The sequence below is a fragment of the Polypterus senegalus genome, chromosome 13 (genome assembly GCF_016835505.1).
Source record: "Polypterus senegalus isolate Bchr_013 chromosome 13, ASM1683550v1, whole genome shotgun sequence".
Taxonomy (NCBI): Eukaryota; Metazoa; Chordata; class Cladistia; order Polypteriformes; family Polypteridae; genus Polypterus; species Polypterus senegalus.
The window spans coordinates 129,073,796-129,094,678 of record NC_053166.1 but is presented as its reverse complement, the minus strand read 5'-3'; the positions used below and the strand labels follow the sequence as shown (position 1 = coordinate 129,094,678).

The 20,883-nt window shown below is 35.2% G+C and overlaps 1 protein-coding gene across 2 annotated transcripts in view; it reads left to right on the top strand.

Moving 5' to 3' along the window:
• ints1 (integrator complex subunit 1) overlaps positions 1–20,883 on the top strand; it is a 73,914-nt gene that overhangs the window by 6,035 nt on the left and 46,996 nt on the right. For both annotated transcript variants that reach the window (XM_039773965.1, XM_039773964.1), the window contains exons 4-24: positions 138–334; positions 1,518–1,655; positions 1,836–1,995; positions 2,090–2,195; positions 2,800–2,986; positions 3,119–3,264; positions 4,756–4,897; positions 5,331–5,507; positions 5,611–5,719; positions 8,555–8,675; positions 11,838–11,915; positions 12,583–12,740; positions 13,174–13,270; positions 14,130–14,221; positions 14,524–14,584; positions 15,384–15,581; positions 17,979–18,108; positions 18,269–18,448; positions 18,581–18,730; positions 19,020–19,199; positions 19,949–20,053. In XM_039773965.1, the coding sequence (XP_039629899.1) occupies positions 138–334; positions 1,518–1,655; positions 1,836–1,995; positions 2,090–2,195; positions 2,800–2,986; positions 3,119–3,264; positions 4,756–4,897; positions 5,331–5,507; positions 5,611–5,719; positions 8,555–8,675; positions 11,838–11,915; positions 12,583–12,740; positions 13,174–13,270; positions 14,130–14,221; positions 14,524–14,584; positions 15,384–15,581; positions 17,979–18,108; positions 18,269–18,448; positions 18,581–18,730; positions 19,020–19,199; positions 19,949–20,053 (2,912 nt within the window). The remainder of the gene's footprint in view (positions 1–137; positions 335–1,517; positions 1,656–1,835; positions 1,996–2,089; positions 2,196–2,799; positions 2,987–3,118; positions 3,265–4,755; positions 4,898–5,330; positions 5,508–5,610; positions 5,720–8,554; positions 8,676–11,837; positions 11,916–12,582; positions 12,741–13,173; positions 13,271–14,129; positions 14,222–14,523; positions 14,585–15,383; positions 15,582–17,978; positions 18,109–18,268; positions 18,449–18,580; positions 18,731–19,019; positions 19,200–19,948; positions 20,054–20,883) is intronic.

The following is a 20,883-nucleotide window of genomic DNA, read 5'->3' as shown; positions in this document are numbered from 1 at the left end:
TAAATAGATAGCAACCTGTAATAAAAATCTAGTTAAAGTTGTATCATCAGCACAAGAAAACATACATTTCTTTAATTCCAGTAGTATGTTTGTTAATAACCTAGTGAATATACTGTAATTATTGCTTTGTTTCACAGTTCCTCCTGCAGTGCTTCTTGATGAAGTTGAAGCTGCAGAATTAGAAGGTAACGATGACCGTATTGAAGGGGTGTTATGTGGGGCAGTAAAGCAGCTGAAGATGAATCGTGCAAAACCAGATATTACTTTGTACCTCAGCTTGATGTTTCTTGCTAAAATTAAACCCAATGTTTTTGCTACAGAAGGAGTGATTGAGGTGAGTAAATCATGGAGATATTTTTGTCTTATTATATATTGGTAATAGTTGTTATTTCTTATATATTCTGGTAGCATTTGTTATTTATCTCAACTTTGGGGGCAGTGCCAGTTCAATGCAGGACCCACACAAACACAACCACCCTGCCACATTCACACAACAGAAGGCCAATTTAGATTTACACGTCTCTCTAACACACATGACTGGACACCATTTTAAACCCTAGCTTTTAAAATCATTAGGCAGCAGTTCTGACCTTTTCCCTATTCTTTGAGAGAATCTGTTTTCACCGAGGTACTCTGTCATGCACTTTTGTTTAATGTTCTTTGCATATTTTATGGAATACTATCAGTTTTATTTGTATTGTGTAAAATATAAATTGCAAGCAGCTTTAATGGTCCTTTTTAGGACTACACATTGCAAACACTTTTCCCACACCTACCTACATTTTTGAATAAATATGTATTTCTTTCATCATAGTGCATGTTTTTTTTTTCTCTGTAAACTGAAAATTTCATTCCCAGCTAGTGTGATCACTAGCCTCTGTCCTTTTACACTAGTTACATGGGTGGGAACTATCAGTTTGCCTGAAAATTTCAAAATTCATTATAACACAATATTCTACAAACTCCACACTAACAACAACCAAGTACAGATAAGACTGGATGTAGCACCACTAACCAATGGGCAACCACTACTACCACCAAGAATGCTGGCTAAAAAGCCTGGTCAGTACATTTGTAAGAGTGTGAGTCCAACAGAAAAACGTGTGTATATCATCCCAAACTGTACACAATACTGTATTCATTTTAATGTTGTGGGTATATGGAGTCTAAAGCATACCAGTCCATCATAGTAGGGAAGTGTGTGTATGTATATACAGTATATACACTTATATGTTTAATTTAGCTTTCTGATGCGGTAATGGTAGTTTTCTTATTATGTTGTGTTAATGGTACAAGGATAGAGAGCTACTTCTGTAAGTAAGCTTGAGTAGATTAAAACATTTTTTTTTACATGTAATACTGTAAAGTGATAGTAAATTTGAGTAGTACTCCTTCATTGTAGACTTCTTTTTAATTTAAAATATTGCTTGTAATGTATAATGCTTTTCCAATGTGTGACTAAGTTACAGTCAGGCGTTATTTTCCATTTCTGTAATAACCAGCCGTGTCTTTTGTAGGCCTTGTGCAGTTTGTTGCGACGGGATGCATCCATCAATTTTAAAGCTAAGGGGAACAATCTTGTTTCAGTGTTGGCTTGTAATCTATTAATGGCTGCCTACGAGGAAGATGAAAACTGGCCAGAAATCTTTGTAAAGGTAAAAATGAGAAAAAAAAGTTTTAAAGTTTTAATTTTAGCATAGAATTTGAAAATAAATGCAATAAAAACTTGATATTCTCAATAGTTTGGTGTTGTTTTTTGTGATAACTACAATGTAGCCCATTGAAGGTATGTTTATATGAATATCTGCATAAAAAGTTGACTGGTTTTGTTTTAGGTTTACATTGAAGACTCTCTTGGTGAGCGGATTTGGGTTGATAGTCCACACTGTAAAAACTTTGTTGATAACATACAGACTGCATTTTGTACAAAGATGCCTCCAAAAAGCATGCTGTTACAGACAGATACTGGCCGATCTGGTGGCGACCTTAGTGCAGGTACAGTGTGTGCATGTAAGAGCTTTCACATATTTGTAATACCTCAAATTTAAAAAAACAAAATCATAAAACAGCTTCACACATGCTTTTTTAGGAAGTAGTCCCCACCCTTCAACTCCTGATGATGATGACAACCAAGCTGAGCTACTAATTGCTGAGGAAAAACTTAGTCCTGAAGAAGAAGGAACAATCATGCCCAGGTAATACATTGAAAACACTTTTTTATAAACTTATATTTGGTGTTGTATTCTTTTATAATAAAAAAATAAAAATATGAATATTTTATACTTCTGTATTTTATTTTATTTATATTTTATACTTATAGTGTTGTACTCTTTAAAATGAAAATAAAAATATGATAATTTTATACCACTGGCATTGCTGTTATTCACTTTTTGTGCGTTAGAATATGTCAAAGCTATTTAGTACGTCTACTGACAATGCTGCCCACAAGATCTATGACTGAAGTCCACTTAAAGAAATGTAAAGCATCACAGACATTGTTAACATTCATTGTTTTTATTTCTTTCACATTGTTTTCCATTGATTTGCCTGGGAACGGCTGTGTTTCAAAAAAAGGTTGTGTTATTGTATCACTCTGCAGTAACCATTTTTCTAGTAGAGTGTACATTCATGTGTCTGTCAGTACCTTTGTAAATTTGAAGTCACCTTAGTTCAGAGATTATAGGCATGGGTTTACATTATACTGCATCTCATGGCTTGTTTTTTCAATTCATGTACACTCTAAAACTTTTTATTGTTTATATTTTCACTGCTGTGTTGTGTTTAAATGTTTCCTTTTAGGTACGAAGAGTTATCAGAAAGTGTAGAAGATTATGTTTTGGATGTCTTGCGAGATCAGTTAAATCGGCGACAGCCAATGGATAATGTATCCCGTAATTTATTAAGACTGCTGACAGCTACATGCGGGTACAAGGAGGTTCGACTGATGGCTGTTCAACGTCTAGAGATGTGGCTGCAAAATCCAAAGGTTTAAACATTTCTTAACTTTTTACCCTTTTAAAAAAATATATATATATATATACACACACATAATAATATACATTTTTAAAGCTTCATTGTCTCAGGCAGAGGTATCCTAAGATTCTTTTTCTTTGACCAGCTGACTCGTCCAGCGCAGGATTTGCTTATGTCACTTTGCATGAACTGCAACACCCACGGGACCGAAGACATGGAAGTTTCTTCAAACCTTATTAAAATCCGACTGAAGCCTAAAGTCCTATTAAATCATTACATGCTGTGTGTCAGGTAAGGCAAAAAAAGTTTTTAGTTCTCCAAATTTCTGAATGTGATTTTTTTCAACAACTTATCTACTTTAGTTTCAGTCAGACTATTTACTGTAATAATGTTAAATATAGTCCTTTTGAGTCTACAATAGAATTCTGCGAGTTGTATTTTTATTTATCGTTATCATAAAGGAAGTATTTCTCTTCCGTGTGAGGTCAAATATTTTGTTAACTACAGTCACAAAAATGTTTATATAAAAAAAAAAATCATGATGCAGCACAGTACATTTTTATTGTGTTTTCACATGCATAGTCAATCCACACAAGCAATTTATGTGAAATTTGGATTATGAATAGAGCATTATAAGGGTACTAGCCACAGTTCCTGTCAAAGACAGGTAATGTAATAAAAATATTTGCTATCTGTTGCCCCAAGTGTACCTTTAGTGTCTTTCCTCTATATTTGCATGTGTGAATGTCTCTTAACTGGCACTCCCTCTCTCAAGCACGTTCCTGTAAAGCCTGCTTTCTTAGACTTGACATTACTGTAAAGACATCTTTCTTGTCCCTTTTGGTTTTATACTTGCCTTTTTTAAAGGCAGTGCTCTTGGCATGCCTTGTGCGCCTTTATGCCTTCCCATGTGTCTCACATGTGTACTTCCCCTTTTGTCGCATCGCCATAGCCAAACTGAGAAGTCAGATCAGAAGAGGGACCGGACACACAGACCTAGTGGGTTTTTTTTTTTATAGTAGATAACCAACAAGTCTTGCTTGTCCACCTGTTATGTTTAAAATTTGCTTTTCTCTTTGCAACTTTTTTTCTACAGATTGGGAGAAGACTGACTCTAGTTCATGACTAACTAATATCTTGTCTTAGTTGTAGCATTGCAACAGTTGGTTTGGCTCTACTTTTATTTATTTAAAAAAATGACCCCTGGAAAGGTTATGGACTAATAATAACTGCATTGCTGCAAACAGAAATAATTATATGACTTGTTTTCAAATCTAATGACTAAATTAAAGAATTTGAATGTGAACAACATAAATAACAGTGTTAGTTTCAGCATCTTATTGATGACAGTCACAGATATTAATAAGGGTCTATTTAAGAAAATGAAATTAAAGGAAACAGGTTAACCTCTACTTATTTTATGGTAATTACTTTTTTCACAAATTAAAGATATATGTAAAACAATGATTTAATGTTGTTTCTATAAATGTTGAAATTCACTGTATATGCTATTGACGTGTCATTGTAAACATTATGGTCCCCTCCAGCACAGCACAGCCTGTTCAGGTTCTCTCCCATTGTATTATTTTGGGTTTCTCACTGATAAGTGACTAGGTAAACTGCATTTCATATTTCATTGTGCTTGTTTTATTGCAAAACATATGTTTAAGTTTATTAATGGAGACACACGTCTAGATGAAAATTTATAATATAAACTCCCCTCTAAGAATTGTATTAATATTGTAAATAACAATATGTACTACTACTTATTGTCTAAAACAGGGAGCTTCTAAGTGCACACAAGGACAATCTTGGGACAATGGTGAAATTTGTGATTTTTAATGAGCTATCAAGTGCAAGAAATCCAAATAACATGCAAGTCCTTCATACAATTCTATTGCACAGTCCTGAACATGCTCCTAAGGTAAGCATAAATATGCAAGTTTATAAGTTGCCATAATGTTTGCTATTTTGAAACTTGTGAGTTAAGTTGTATTTATTAAATGAGAAAGTGAATTATGTAGAATTATTTTTTTATTATAATGTATTAAATGTGTCTTTTAAGTTCAACATATATAACATGTTCAAGTAAATGTTATTTTTTTTCTCCCACTTTAAACATATAAAAACGGTAATCGGATGTCTTCATTTTTATGTAAGTCAGATAGAGTAGTCTTATCAAGTTGTCTTATAGAAAAAATCTTTATGGAACTTAGTATGAAATTTTTCAGGTGTGGTACTTGTTTCTCAGCACTGAATTTCAGTGTTTACCTTGTGCAGCCTTGAAACTCCTTTTTAAATCAAGTGTATATATAGTTTTGATTTACTTTATGTTCTTTTCTTTTGCTTCCCCTTAGTACCTTGCAATGGTTTTTCAAGATTTGCTGACCAACAAAGAAGATTATCTGCGAGCTTCTCGGGCTCTTCTAAGAGAAATAATTAAGCAGACTAAGCATGAGATCAATTTTCAGTCATTTTGTCTTGGATTAATGCAAGAGAGAAAAGAACCATCCTATATAGACATGGAGTTTAAAGTAAATTTATTTTTCAATAGAAGCTAATTCTTCTTTTACTCCTAGATTTTAGATAACTAATTAATTGACTGTTGTGCATTGACTTTTTTTATTCTCTGTATAGGAACGTTTTGTAATCCAAATAACAGATCTTCTAACAGTGTCCATGATGTTGGGAATCACAGCTCAAGTAAAAGAATCTGGAATTGCCTGGGATAAAGGAGAGAAAAAAAGTAATTACTGTTTATCTTGTATTGGCTTGTGTTGAAAACAGAAAATGACATATATTGAGTGTTTGTAACATATATAGTGTAACAGCAGAGTTAGGCTTCTCAGTGGTGTCATTGAAATCCAAACTGAAAATCTAACCATTGTTTGATATGATCGAATGGTAAACTTTACACAGTATACCACTTTTATTACTGCACAGTTAGCAGCAAAATGTACTAGATTCTTGTGTTTTAGTCATACAAGGGGTGTGCCCGGTGGCCCAACTCTCCTGTTGATAGCTTGCTTTGCTTGCTATTGGTGCATGGTGGAATTTTTGGTTAAATGGAAAAAAAAGGGTTATGTAACCCTATTAATAATATTTCATACAGGGAGGACCGCGGATGCAAACTCATAAGCTTCTTACTGCAAGACAGCTGTGCTACCATTGCGGCACCTGCGTAGCTTGTTGACTCCTAATATACAACTCTGTCAATACTGTTCTTAGTGGAGCAGATCACGGTATAATTGGTTGTATTGACGTGAGAGTATCATTATTGTATTTTCCTAATGAAGACAAAAAATTGATATATACATGTATACTATATGACGGCTTTGAAGAAAAATGAGCGTTGCATGAAAACGTTGCACAATTTAGCTAGAGAGTAAATGTAAATTATTTTTGCCATTAGAAGCAGTACATAAAGCTAAGGTTCACTGATTTGAGATTATTAAATGAAAAGTTTGTGATATTTTACTTGGACATCAGAATTCTTATTCAAGTTTGCCATCATTAAAAGAGCAGTAAGGGTGTATTATACATAGAAATTTGTGCACAGCATTGTGTATTACATACAGAACAAAAATCTGTATATATAATTCACTAAGCTGCCGACCATGGCACGCAAGACAGAGACCATGGGATATGCACAACAGAGCCCCGCCCGCTCACTCACAGAGCCCTGCCCACCAACTCTAAGACCATGGGATACGCACAACAGAGCCCCACCCACCAAATCTAACCCTCCTCCTGCGTCATGGGATACGCACGACAGAGCCCCACCCGCCAAGTCTAACCCTCCTCCTGCATCCACCCTCGCAAACTGTTTTACACGCTGCATACAGCAATTCCCATCCGTGACAAACATGCTTCTTCTTAGATGGTCCTGCAGGAACAGGGAAAGAACCTGATTCATACTATACTAAGAGCATAGTGTTTTTGTTGGTTTGCCCGCCTGCCCGCCCGCCTGACTGTTACCAGCATTCACCGCAATGTACTGGAGTTTAAAACTATTGCAGCTGCTACCTCACAAACTGTCCTCATTCCCCGGATTTCCCTGACCCCATCAGATTTAAATTTGCCTTTTTCTTTTACACGCAGACAATTTCCTGACCCCATCAGATTCAAATTTGCCTTTTATTTTTACACGCAAACAATTTCTTGTTAGATTTGCCTTTGCAATGACAATTAATAAGACACAACTGTCACTCTGTAACAACTCAGCGCGCAAGCTATATTAAGCATCACCAACGAAGACTCGCTACACCTTAATGAACAAGTGCTGAAACTTATCCCTACCGACGAAGTGACTTTCACCAGCGTTGACTCCATCGTCACAGACAATCCTGCAGATCAACTTTCATTCCCCAAAGAATTTCTTAATGGTCTTACTTCCACTGACATTCCTCCGCATAAACTTAAAATTAAAATTGGTTCAGTCGTTATGCTTCTCAGAAACCTCATGCCAGCAAAAGGTCTCTGTAATGGCACTAGACTTTCTGTTACCAGCATTCACCGCAATGTACTGGAGTGTAAGACTATCACATCTGCTATCTCACAAACTGTCTTTATTCCCCGGATTTCCCCGACCCCATCAGATTCAAATTTGCCTTTTACTTTTACATGCAGACAATTTCCTGTTAGATTTGCCTTTGCAATGACAATTAATAAGACAGGGCCAAACTCTCAAAAAGATATGCATGTATCTGCCAAAACCAGTTTTCAGTCACGGACAATTGTATGTTGCTCTCTCCAGAGTTCCATCTTTTCATTCACTCATAGTTGTATCCTCAAACCCACCCCATTTGGACAACTGTGTCTTTCAGTAAGTGTTCACCCATCAATAAATAATTATGCGGCGTAGCGGGTTGGCTAGTTCAATATAAGCTGCATACAGTGATAAATAAAATGTACGATATTTAGCAGGTCTTTGTTCATAATTTAGATATTTTTTGTCAGGTAAGGTGTAGAAGCAGACGACAGGCTAAGATTTGACAACTTTGATAATAGGAGATTGTTTAACCATTCAATCCAAATCAGCCAGCTGTCTCTTCTAATATAGATCATAGAGATTCGTAAAGATCTGGAAGAAATTAGCTTATTTCTTAGCGAACTGCTCATGGACCACACCTGACCATTCTCAAGAGGTATGGTGATTGAGTCCAGCACACACATGCTGCAGACGGGCTTGGACATTGTACTGACGCTAGTGCCCAGCTCTCAGGAATATAAGGAATCTAACCATGAATGTCTCCAATAATCTGATGATGTCACACATTACTTTCACTTTCTTAAGCTCTTTATTTGATGACTTTCTAAGCCAGACTGGATAAGGAAGCATAATTCGTAAAGGATCTTTCTTCATCAATAACACTTGCTGATCCTAGTGATCAAACGCTCAGGCATAGAAACTCAGACTCTTTCTGACAAAGTTTTAATTTTTGCAAATAAAAAAGAAGAAAATTAACACCTAAAAATGCGGAATTATTGCAATTAGCATTGAAAACATAATTCGCAAATAGTTTAGAAACTTTCTGGACCATGTGTTAACATTTTTTGTCATTGCATATTTGCTTCTTAGATCTGGAAGTACTGCGTTCATTTCAGAACCAGATTGCTGCTATCCAGCGTGATGCTGTTTGGTGGCTTCATACTGTTGTACCCACCATCAGTAAAGTGGGCCCCAAGGATTACGTTCACTGGTAAGCTTACTAATTTCTCAAAAATAGTATGAGTCAATTTGAGAACATTCATATTTCAGTTTCTATGTAATATGTTTGATACTGCTTAAATGTTACTGCTTAAACAGTGTTTTCCCAAATATTTACTGTGATATAAAATAAAAGGTTTCACTTTGATGCAAAATTAAGTCTTAAGTACTAGGGAGAAATAACACTGCTTTTTCCACAAGGTCATAAAGAAACCACTATGTGACATAATTATTACTGTATGGGGCCTAGCTAAACACTGGATTTTAACATATTTAAACAGGTGTTGTGACCTGCCTAGCTGCCAGCATTGTAACCAACGAATACTCAATAGGCAAAGTTTATGCTGAGGCTATGTCCATGCTATTTTTTTTCATTTAAATATGGCATTTAAAAAAAATAAAAAAAAATCTCTGTCCACGCTACGGTTTTCCCTTTTTTTTTTTTTTTTGAAACGACAGAAAATGCATATGATGTAGCCGTTCGCCTACACTAGACATGCACATGTCAGTGGATTAAGGAAAAGGAAGCACCCTACATGCTAGACATTTATTTGCAGTTTGTGTTTTCAAATGGAGAACAGCAATGGTGAATAAGAAAGGACGCAAAATTGAGAGTAAGGCACATGTATAATTCAAGCTAAGTGGTTTTCAAAACTCTTTATTGTAGTTTATACAGCTTTATTCTATTAATAAAAGGTAAACATAGTCTGCGGTCATATTTTACACATTCATATTTGTTTGTGGCTTCTAGGGTACGAAATTAGAATGTGAATGTGTTTGGTGATGATGCTAGCAGATTTGTTACAGATATTAGGTACAGTCATGGCCGAAATTATCGGCACCCCTGGAATTTTCTCAGAAAATGTACCATTTCTCCCAGAAAATTGTTTGCAATTACAAATGTTTTGATATACACATGTTTATTTCCTTTATGTGCATTGGAACAACACAAAAAAGCAGAGAAAAAAAGCCAAATCTGACGTCATTTCACACAAAACTCAAAAACTGGGCTGGACAAAATTATTGGCACCCTCAACTTAATATTTGGTTGCATGCCCTTTGGAACAAATAACTGAAATCAAGCGCTTCCTATAACCATCAACAAGCTTGTTACACCTCTCAACTGGAATTTCCGACCACTCTTCTTTTGCAAACTGCTCAAGGTCTCTCAGATTTGAAGGGCGCCTTCTCCGAACAGCAATTTTGTGATCTCTCCATTACTGTTCAATCAGATTTAGATCCGGACTCATTGCTGGCCACTTCAGAACTCTCCAGCGCTTTGTCTTCAACCATTTCTGGGTGCTTTTAGAGGTATGTTTGGGGTCATTGTCCTGCTGGAGCACCCAGGACCTCTGTTGCAGACCCAGCTTTCTGACACTGGGCCCTATATCGCACCCCAATATCTTTTGGTAGTCTTTAGATTTCATGATGCCTTGCACACTCTGCTCTTCTTTCTGTTCTCCATGCTTAGTATGGCACACTCAGACACACAACAGAAAGGTTGAGTCAACTTTTCCCCATTTTAACTGGCTTCAGTTGTGATTGCTATATTGCCAGCACCTGCTTCTTGCCACAGGTGAGTTCAAACGAGCATCATATGCTTGAAATAAAATGATTTACCCACAATTTTGAAAAGGTGCCAATAATTTTGTTTGTCCCATTTTTGGAGTTTTATGTGACATGATGTCAGATTTGGCTTTTTTGTCTGTTTTTTGTGTTGCTCCAATGCACATAAAGGAAATAAACATGTGTATACCAAAACATTTGTAATTGCAACAATTTTCTGGGAGAAATGGTGCATTTTCTGGGAAAATTCCAGGGGTGCCTATAATTTCGGCCATGATTGTAATGGAGGTGTTAGGTTTGTGAATGGAATGTGAGATCATTGTGTGGTATAGAGATGGAGAGGAAATCATTCAGTGCAACACCCTTTTTCACCATAAGCCTATGTCACATGATGTGACTTTTAAAGCAATTTTTAGTCGTATCCTTCATTGACTATACATGATCTTAGCTAATCGGAGGTAGACATGCTCCCATGAATGCGACATACCCAACAACCTTCTCTATCTTGTCTAAGACTCGCTTCAATAAAATCAAACAGGTTTGGTTTTATCTTAAGTTGGAGGAGCAGTCTATCTGATCTGGAGAGCTGACAACCAATCAGCGCTCAACCAGAAGTACAAAACATAAAATGTAGAATCAAGGAATAAGGAATACATGTTTTGATCCTTGCAGCTAGAAGATAGCTTGTCTATCTGATATCTCATGTTTTACATACTAAAAGAGAATGGGAAAAATAAAAAGGGCCAAAACTGCAGCTGAGCTCACCACACCTATTAACCCTACATACAGTGCTGGCTACGTCAGGCTGCATGGAGGCTATGGACCTCACAAACAAAAAAGAAGCTTGTCTCTCTGATGTCAAATGTTTTATGTATCATAACACAAAGAAAACTGAAAAAGTGTTGAGATTGCCCTTCATACAGCACCAGCTCCATCAGCCAGCATGCTACTGGCTATCAGAGAAAGGGTTGAGAACTACTTTGCTAGAAGATCGGCACTTAGTTGAAAAATGGGCTGCAGTTCTTCAGTTGTCTAATTTGACATGGTAAAGCAACAAGATTAGTGACTGCGGTTGGCAAATCTGACATACTCCACAACAAAAAGTTGTGTAATGTTACATCAACGTTAAGAAGGAAGTCAAAAGTGGTTTCTAGTTTAACCTGATTTTTGCAAGATTACAATACAGTACTTCTTAGGGAAAAAGACAGAGGCATGATAAATATGTGAAGATTATTTTGGGGATGGCTATTTGTCCCTGTGGCCACATATTACCTAATGCTGCATTTTTTAAAACAGTAAAATGTCATTGAACAGTTATATCACTCTTTTAACATCAATGTTTAAAGTCTTTTTATATATTTGAATTTAATGTGTTAAATATTGAAATAAGACATTACTAAACCTAGAGGATCATTTTTATTAAATAGTTTAAATAAAACACTTGCATTTTTGAATGATCAAGTACTGGAATTTAAGAATAATTTATAATTTGAGACTTGTTAAATTATGATTCTCTATATTTGGCACCATAACATGTGAATGTGCAGTGTATTTCTAGTAATATTTCATCCTTTTTTTTATTTTTAAGCCTTCACAAGGTACTATTCACAGAGCAGCCTGAAACATATTATAAATGGGATAACTGGCCTCCAGAGAGTGACCGAAAGTAAGTTTAATAGCAAGGTTTGTATATGACATAAACCATTAACTCTGTTAAATCACATCCCTTAACATCTTTGTACTCATTATTAAGTGTTTGCTTTAAATAATTCACATTGTGTAGTACTTAATAGTATTAAAACTTTACAAATAAGCTAAGGTAAAGTCAATAATGTGAATAAAACAAAATATTTTCCTATGAATACTGGGAAATTAACACAGACTCATATTAGAAAATTTCAATATTAAAACATTAAATGTAGAAATAATATGCATGCTAATTTGATGTAGTAGTCCTGTTCCTTAGAGGAATCTTACTCTCATTAATAAAATGTATTAGGGTAAAAATCTGAAGGCACACTGTTATGACAGGAGTGAGTTTGTGAAATTTTTCTTTAGGGTGATATGTTCTTCTGAATGCTGATATTGCATTGCAGCCCCTAAAAATGATCAAAAATGCCCATACAAGAATTCATCAAATGAAAAATATTACATAAACATATGCAAAGTAAAAGTAGCATAACTTAAAATGGATAAAATATACATACTGTAGACATACAAAAAAATCATTGTCCATGCAACAAAAAACTATTAAGCTTTGATTTAAAAGAAGCACTTAAACAGTTTTAGTTTCAAATGCTTAAACTTTTTTTCTTTTCTCATTGTGGCTATAGCTTTTTTCTTCGCTTATGCTCAGAAGTCCCTCTCCTTGAAGATACACTGATGCGCATTTTGGTCATTGGTTTGTCACGTGACCTACCACTTGGGCCTGCCGATGCTATGGAACTTGCTGATCATCTAGTAAAGCGGGCAGCTGGTGTACAGTCTGATGGTAAAAACATTTATTCTTCCCTTTTACTCCAGACCAGTATATGATTTGCAGTGATGTGGTTTTCAATTGAAATATTAAATGTAGTTTATTTTTGTGTGCCTTGCCAACTTCAGTGACACAAGATAACAAACATTATTTAGGTACGCACACCACTGTTTTGATACATATCTTTTTGTGTGTTCTAGGTAATGGTACATTTAAATCCTTAGTACTTGAATGATGTTTCAGTATATAGTGTTAATTATGATACATTTTTCCTTGTATATAATGATGCTTAGAAAATTTGTCAAGGTTGGCGTAATAGGCACAAAGCGGCTTTAGAATGAGTGAACTCCTTACCATGGAAATATGTCTTTGCAAATGTTATTCTGTTGTCATTGTTCTTTATTGCATATTTTTTCATCATGTTTTCATTTTTTCATGATAATTTTAGATCTAGAAGTTCTGAAGGTTGAACGGATTCAGCTGATTGATGCTGTTCTTAACCTTTGCACCTATCATCATCCCGAGAACATCCAGCTTCCCCCAGGGTATGATAAATAGACTTTCTTTAGGGCTACATTGATATTCTCCTTAAGGCTTATGCCTTTTTCGCGTGGTAAACATTTGTTTTCCTCGGTGTCCAAAATGACATACGTTTGATGACTGGCCAAAAGATAAAATGAGTGGGAATATGCCTTCAGATAGCAACATCTTTCAAAAGTAAAGAAATTTTCTTATTGGAGTAATAAATTCTAATGGTGTGTTTTTCATGTGCATCATCCACAGTTATCTATATCCTAATCATAATTATAGGTTTGTAGCATAAATAAACATCATAATTTAAACAAAAACCGAAGAAAGTTTTTTTTTTTTCTTTTTTTTTAGTGAAAACAGCATATACAGATGAACAATAGAAAAGCTAATAATTGAACCTAGACTTCTGGTAATAGTGATCAAAATATGCTTAAACACATTGACAAAAGCATAGTTAGTACCGAGGATGCAGAAAACAACAAAAATCTTGCATAGGATTAATTATTTACAATACAGAGGGAGAGATTTTACCTCAATCTGAGTCTCTAAGGACAGACCTAGAAAAGGGGTACTACAGAAACACTAACAGGTCCTGGTTGTTTTGCAGGTTGAAATGGTTAAGCAGAGATACCAAGATGAGAACCTTTTAAATTTACTTCTTTGTAAATGGAATTTTGGGTATAGTCACACATAATGATGTTTTGCAATTGTAATTACCTCATTTCATTTCGTGGCAGTAAATAGTAAAACGTAGTTCTATTAGTTGTTTCTTGAGAGCATGTCACAAATTTAAATAATGCTGACCTGGTTCATTTGAATTTTGTTTCTGCAATATGCCTGTCATTTTACTTTTTTATTTTTTCTTATTTATAGATACCAGCCACCTAATCTTGCAATCTCTACTCTCTACTGGAAAGCCTGGCTTCTCTTACTAGTTGTTGCTGCATTCAACCCACAAAATATTGGTAATGTTGTTTTAATTTAATTTTCATTTCCTGATATTTCCTTTTTAACAGAGTTAATTGAAGAGCAGGTTTTAAAATTGTGGGGATTTCGTAATTCCAAAATTCTTCTGTGTAACACTATGCACAGCTTTCATGTTTATATTCTAGATGTCAAAATATTCCTTTCTGTTAATGAAATAATTACATTGAAATGATATTTGTTGTGAAAGAGATCTGAATTAAGCAGTTACAGTTATGTACGTTGTGGGTTTTTTTTTTTTTGTATAAATATTTTTTGTTTCTTTTTATTGCTCTGCCCTTAGGCCTTGCAGCTTGGGATGGTTATCCGACTTTAAAAATGTTGATGGAGATGGTAATGACAAAGTAAGTAGATTGTGGTTGAACTGCATATTTAAAAGGAGTGCTCAAGTATTTATTCTGATGTTAACATGCACCTTATAGATGTTCAAAGTACAGTATAATGGTTTTCAGACTGTCCCTGTAGTAATAGTTTCACAGGTTTTATCTCACAGCTGAAGCCAAGACTGTTTTGCTAAAACACAAAAACGGCCTACATATGGACATTTCAATATTTTCTACCATGAAACATTAACTAATCTTTGAACACATGTTCTGTTCATGACATATGTGCATTGCATGATTTGCCAAGGAGTTTTTAAAGCAAAATATACTTTTGTACTGATAAAGATAAGGAAGTTGGGTGCATGCACTGATTACAACGCATTGGCACACCCACCACACGATGAACCACCCGGATTGGGACCCAAGTGCAGCCATGCAATGGGTGACATCTCAGCACCACACAGGAACAGTATGAGGTTTTTTATAGTGGCTGGAGTATCAATCCTTCCACCAACCCCCAAATTGTCCTTTGCAAGCCGGAGGACCTGCTTGCAGGGCTGGATGCAGATTAATGTTATACCTAGGATGAAACAATTGCAGGTTAAGGGCAACAGAGTAGAGTCACTTCTAGCATTTACATGATTCGAACTGGCAACCTTCCAATTGCTGGTGCAGATCCCTACCCTCAGATCCACCACTCCACCTCTACTTATAAAGTGCTACAATAATATAATTTTAACTCAGTTTTATTATTTTTGCATCGGTGTGATATTTGTGTAGTTTGTAACTATTTTTGTTTTTTGTTTTTTTTTTTTAATAGCAACTACTCATACCCTCCTTGTACAGTGGCAGATGAGGAGACTAAAACAGAAATGATTAACCGAGAGTTGCAGATCTCTCAAAGAGAAAAGCAGGAAATTCTTGCTTTCGAAAGTCATCTTGCAGCTGCCTCAACAAAGCAAACAATTACAGAAAACAATAGTCTGCTGCTGTCACAGCTAACCAGCCTTGATCCGCAGTAAGTAGCAGCTTCATCTGTGTATGTGCTTCCTTAGTATATTGCTGTTCTGAATTAAGGCTGTGTTGTGCTCTGCTAACTTTGAAAATTGCGCTTGGTAAAGTTGGTTTTACTATATTTTGCATTTTTGTTTTCATAATCATATTTTTTCTTTAAAACATCATTGTTATTTTCATCTTGATGAGAATCACAATAGCAACATGCCGAAGTGGCTAGTCCTACCTATCCTTGACATCTTCTTTCAGCAACCCCTAGGGAATTCCCAGATGCTAATGTGCAATCTGAGAGATAATGTATAAATACCTAAGAAAAGTCTTGAGCCTACTCCTGATTTCTCTCAGTGGGCCACGGAAATTTTGAACAGGAGAGGAAACAAAGACACATCGTTGGCGGATTCCAGTCCAGCCCTCAAAAGGTGAAGCAAACCAATATACAAATGGGTAGATTGAAAATAAGAGCTAATAGAACCCATACTGGAGTCTTTGTCACTGTGATGTGGTTAAAATAAAATAAAAACAAACAATCAATGTAAAGAGAAAATGAACAGACCTAGGAAGAAATATAAAGAGTGTAGGAGGAACAAAGCTAAGTGAGCCTTCGCAGATACACTATAATCCATGTGCCTAAATAACTAATAATTATTCACCAATACGTACAATTGTGTACGTACAATTGTGTCTAAAGTGCCATCACTTTTTTCATTTCCCTCTACAACATGTCAAACAAGTAAATATTCACTTACATTTTTACACCAAAGATAGTTAAGGATAATTACTTTTTGTTATAGTTTTTTTAGGAGCACATTTCTTGTGCCTTTAAAACTTTTTTATGGCACATAATAATGCCCAGGGTGGCACGGTGGCGCAGTGATAGTGCTGCTGCCTTGCAGTAAGGAGAACTGGGTTCGCTTCCGGGGTCCTTTCTGCATGGAGTTTGCATGTTCTCCCCGTGTGTGCGTGGGTTTCCTCTAGGTGCTCCGGTTTCCTCCCAAAGTCCAAAGACATGCAAGTTAGGTGCATTGGTGATCCTAAATTGTCCCTAGTGTGTGCTTGGTGTGTGTGTGTGTGTGTGTGCCCTGCGGTTAGCTGGCGCCCTGCCCGGGATTTGTGCCTGCCTTGCTCCCTGTGTTAGCTAGGATTGGCTCCAACAGACCCCCGTGACCCTGTGTTAGGATATAACGGGTTGGATGATGGATGAATGGATAATAATGCCCTTGTATATTTCACATTGATGAGCAAAAATGCACAAAACATTAAATTGTCCATCATTCTAACCAAACTACTGTATGACCTAAGCCGTGCAGTACATTTTGTGCTTTGTGTTCTCTGCAAACAAAAGAATGCATATGATCAGGCAATTTTGAAAAAAAAAATCCTGCTTTTTACTCCTTATTCTGGTATTTCTAAGATACATTCAATATTAAAGATTAAAATATAGTCAGCTTGTTTATAGCTTTATTGGTGCAGTTTTCCTATGGCTGCTTTCATCCTTACAAGGAATAAATATCTAATGAGTAATGAAGAAAGTTTCTTGTTCGTAACAATGCAATCACCAAGTGAGAATAAGAGTAAATATGTAAAAGCTACAGTTTTGGTGATTAATAAAAAAAAAATAATGTGTGAACATGATTTGAAAAATTAAGAAAAAACCCTTAAACAGTAAATTCTAACTTAATCCGGAAAACAAATATATATCAAGGTTGTAAGAAATGTAGCAACACTGTCACGTCATCCACATGTAGTTAATGCTACTATTCTAACTGCAATTGGTAAGGGAGAGGACGTTTTCATTCCATGTATACCTACGATTTCCAATGAACTCCTTTTCAAATTCAAATAACTTCAATTTCCAGTATGCCTTGCATTTGCGATGTCCATAAATAAAGAGCAAAAGCAATCACAGTTACTGGAATTTATCTAAAAGATCCTTGCTTTACACATAACCAACTATATGTTGCCTGTTCCAGGGTAGGATCAGGAAATAACTTATATGTTCTTGCTCCTAATGGCGAAACAAAAAACATCATGTATCATAAGGCACTTTATATGATTTGTAGCAACTATAATTCATTATTTGTTTAAAGTGGCAGTTTGACTTTTGAACAATATTCATATAATAAAGTAATTGCCAAATAATAAATAGAAACTGTTTCACTTTTTTCCAACCCAAGCGACGGCTACCCTGGTAGTTTATATCATATGACAAAGAAACTATTTTGTCTGATTTGGTTGGCATTGTTTTATACCATTAGCCACATGGGGGCAGCATGCAGCAAAAAAAGTGGCATTGTGTCTGATTTACCTTATTGACAATGAAATGCTGGTACTATATGGAATCATTTGGTAAACAATGTGAACCTTAAGAATCCCTCAATATATTTTGCTTTGTTATTCCTAGGGGTCCTCCACGCAGACCACCTCCTCACATACAGGAACAGGTTAAGAGTTTAAACCAGTCTTTAAGGCTTGGACATCTTCTGTGCCGGAGCCGCAGTCCAGACTTTCTTCTCAACATCATTCAGAGACAGGTACAATAATAAAACAAAATACTTTCTTAATCAATTTCAATTCAGTAATTAGTATGAATTGTTTAATAGCTTTATTTCTCTATATTATATCTGCAGTTATAGATATGCAGAGTTTTACCTTTTACCATTTCTTTGTTTTTTTTTCTTCATAAAAATAAAGGCCTCATCACAGTCAATGCCCTGGTTGGCTGATCTTGTCCAGTCAAGTGAGGGATCTTTGGATGTTCTTCCTGTGCAGTGTCTGTGTGAATTTCTGCTGCATGATGCAGCGGATGACACTTCATCAGTTGAGGAGGATGAGGAGGGAGAAAGCAAAGAACAACGAGCCAAAAAGCGCCAGGTAGTGGCCTGAATTATGTTACTGGACCGGATTAGCCTTGTCAATCAGACTTACTATATATTTAGTGGGCAACTGTCTGTTAAAAATTTTGTTAATATACATTTATATGCTTAATTCTTTCTCATCTGACAGAGACTTCAAAAGCAAAGACAGCTCCTCGGTCGCTTGCAAGACCTGCTTTTGGGTCCCAAAGCAGATGAACAGACAACATGTGAAGTTCTTGACTACTTTCTGCGTCGTTTAAGCTCTTCACAGGTTGCATCAAGAGTCCTTGCAATGAAGGTAGAATTAAACAACATCGGTTATTAAATTGTATTAGTTTTTAGTGTACCCTAGGCAGTCATGTCTGACACCACATAATACTGTTCTTGTTCTGAACCAGTAGCTTGAATTTAATATAAGAAACAAATAATTTAAATGAGTTAAAAGACAATTCCAACATTCTGAGTGGAATTAAAATAGGGTGTATTATTTCTTATGCTTCTGGTTAAATAATTTTTACATTTACATCATAATAAAATGTAGCACAGTTTGATAATATTAAGTTTTTTTTTATTTGTTTTGTTTAAAGGGTTTGTCTTTAGTGCTTACAGAGGGTGCATTGCGAGATGGTGAGGACCGAGACCATCTAATGGAAGATGATTCCAGAGACTCAGAGTTGCTTCCACGTTATCAGTGGCTGCTACAGGACTTGCCAAAACTCCCCCTTTTTGACAACATTAGAGGAATGACTTCAGCAGCATTGCAGCAGGTCATTCAGTTATAAATTAATTATTTTAAGTACACAATATACTGTATACTAATAGGTTGAAATAAACCTCAAATGGCTTATCTTAGCATTTGATTTAGCCAAACACCTTTTATAACAAATTGATTCTTTTTAGGTATCTGGAAATATATTGTTATATGAAATATATGCTTTTACAGAAACTTTTTACCTATTAGTTAGAAGTACTCCCTAAATTTAATTGTAGTTTTTCAGTCACAGGTCTGTACTTAGCCTAAATAGATGCATTGGGTATAAAACCTAATAATCTAAATACATTTTTCTGATACTTAAGCCTTGCCTCTGTTACTGTAAACCCAAGCTTATAGGAAAAGAGGCAATAACATTGTCCTTTCACAATTTTGTATTGTTTTCATTCCTGTAGTTTTGCTAATGTAATTAGAAATCTGATGTCTAATGTGAAGATTAAAATAAAACAAATGTAGTTACCCACAAACTGCTAAAACTGATTATTTTGTTATGTTGCTGGATCAAACTTTGTTGTACATTACATGAATCACACAAAATGAATGACGATCTTTATTGTTATTATTTAAAGTGTAAAACTTTTTGGACCAGAAACATTTAAATAAGCTTTATATCACAGTTCTTTAAGGTAGGCACAGAGGTATTTATTTATGATTTGTCAAAGTGTTTCAGTCAACATTCAGTTTAAGTTATTTAATTTGAAAAGATAATCTGTTTTTATGAACTGCATTTTTTCTTTGATTCAGGCTATTCACATGGAAACAGATCCACAGACTATTAGTGCATATCTGATATATCTGTCTCAGCATGCTCCAATACAGGAACAAACACTTCATAATGATCTTGCTTTGGTAAGAAAGTATGCATGATGTATGGTTATATTAGTTGTAATCAAATATTTAAAAAATGTTTTTGCAACTCTGTCCACATTAATTTGGATTATTAGCAAATGCAGTCCAACTCTTTATTTTGTGTGTGTCTTCCTTATCACTGCCAAGGTCACAGGGAGTGGAAAATGTTCTGGATGTAGTGTGATAAAGGGTACAAGGTATTAACTTCCTGTGAATAGAATAACACTTTTATAGAGGACAGACACAAACAACACTGATGCATTCTCATCAGTAATCCTCACAGGAATTAACCCATGCAAAACTATGGGCAAAAGGTATCCTTGACTACTTTCTCTTTGTGATACTGTAGCATTACATGACTCGCATTTTAATTTTAAGTCTTTGCGAAAAGGAATCACCTCTTGTATGTACTATATTATTGCAAGTATCCGAACTTAAGCTTATAATGGTAAGCTTGTAATGTATCCATCTGATACCAGATGAAAATATTTAACCTGTATGTACTTGTTTAAGTATCCCAATACAGCATTGCTACAAATCTATTAATATTTAACAAATGGTTGCTCAGTATTAATGTTGAGTTTTTGTTAGTTGAAACTACTTTAAAATAGTATCTTTTACCAAAACAACTCATAGTAAATAAGGAAATATATGTTATCTTTGAAAAATTTGACAATTTGAAAAATGTTAGTTTACACTTACTAGGGATAAATAAACTTATTCCAAAGTGAACTTTTTAATTATAAAGTGTACATTATTTGAATAGCAAGAATAGAATGGAATGGAAAACTGAAATGCTGTACTTGTTTGTTATGGCTTATTTAACGCTG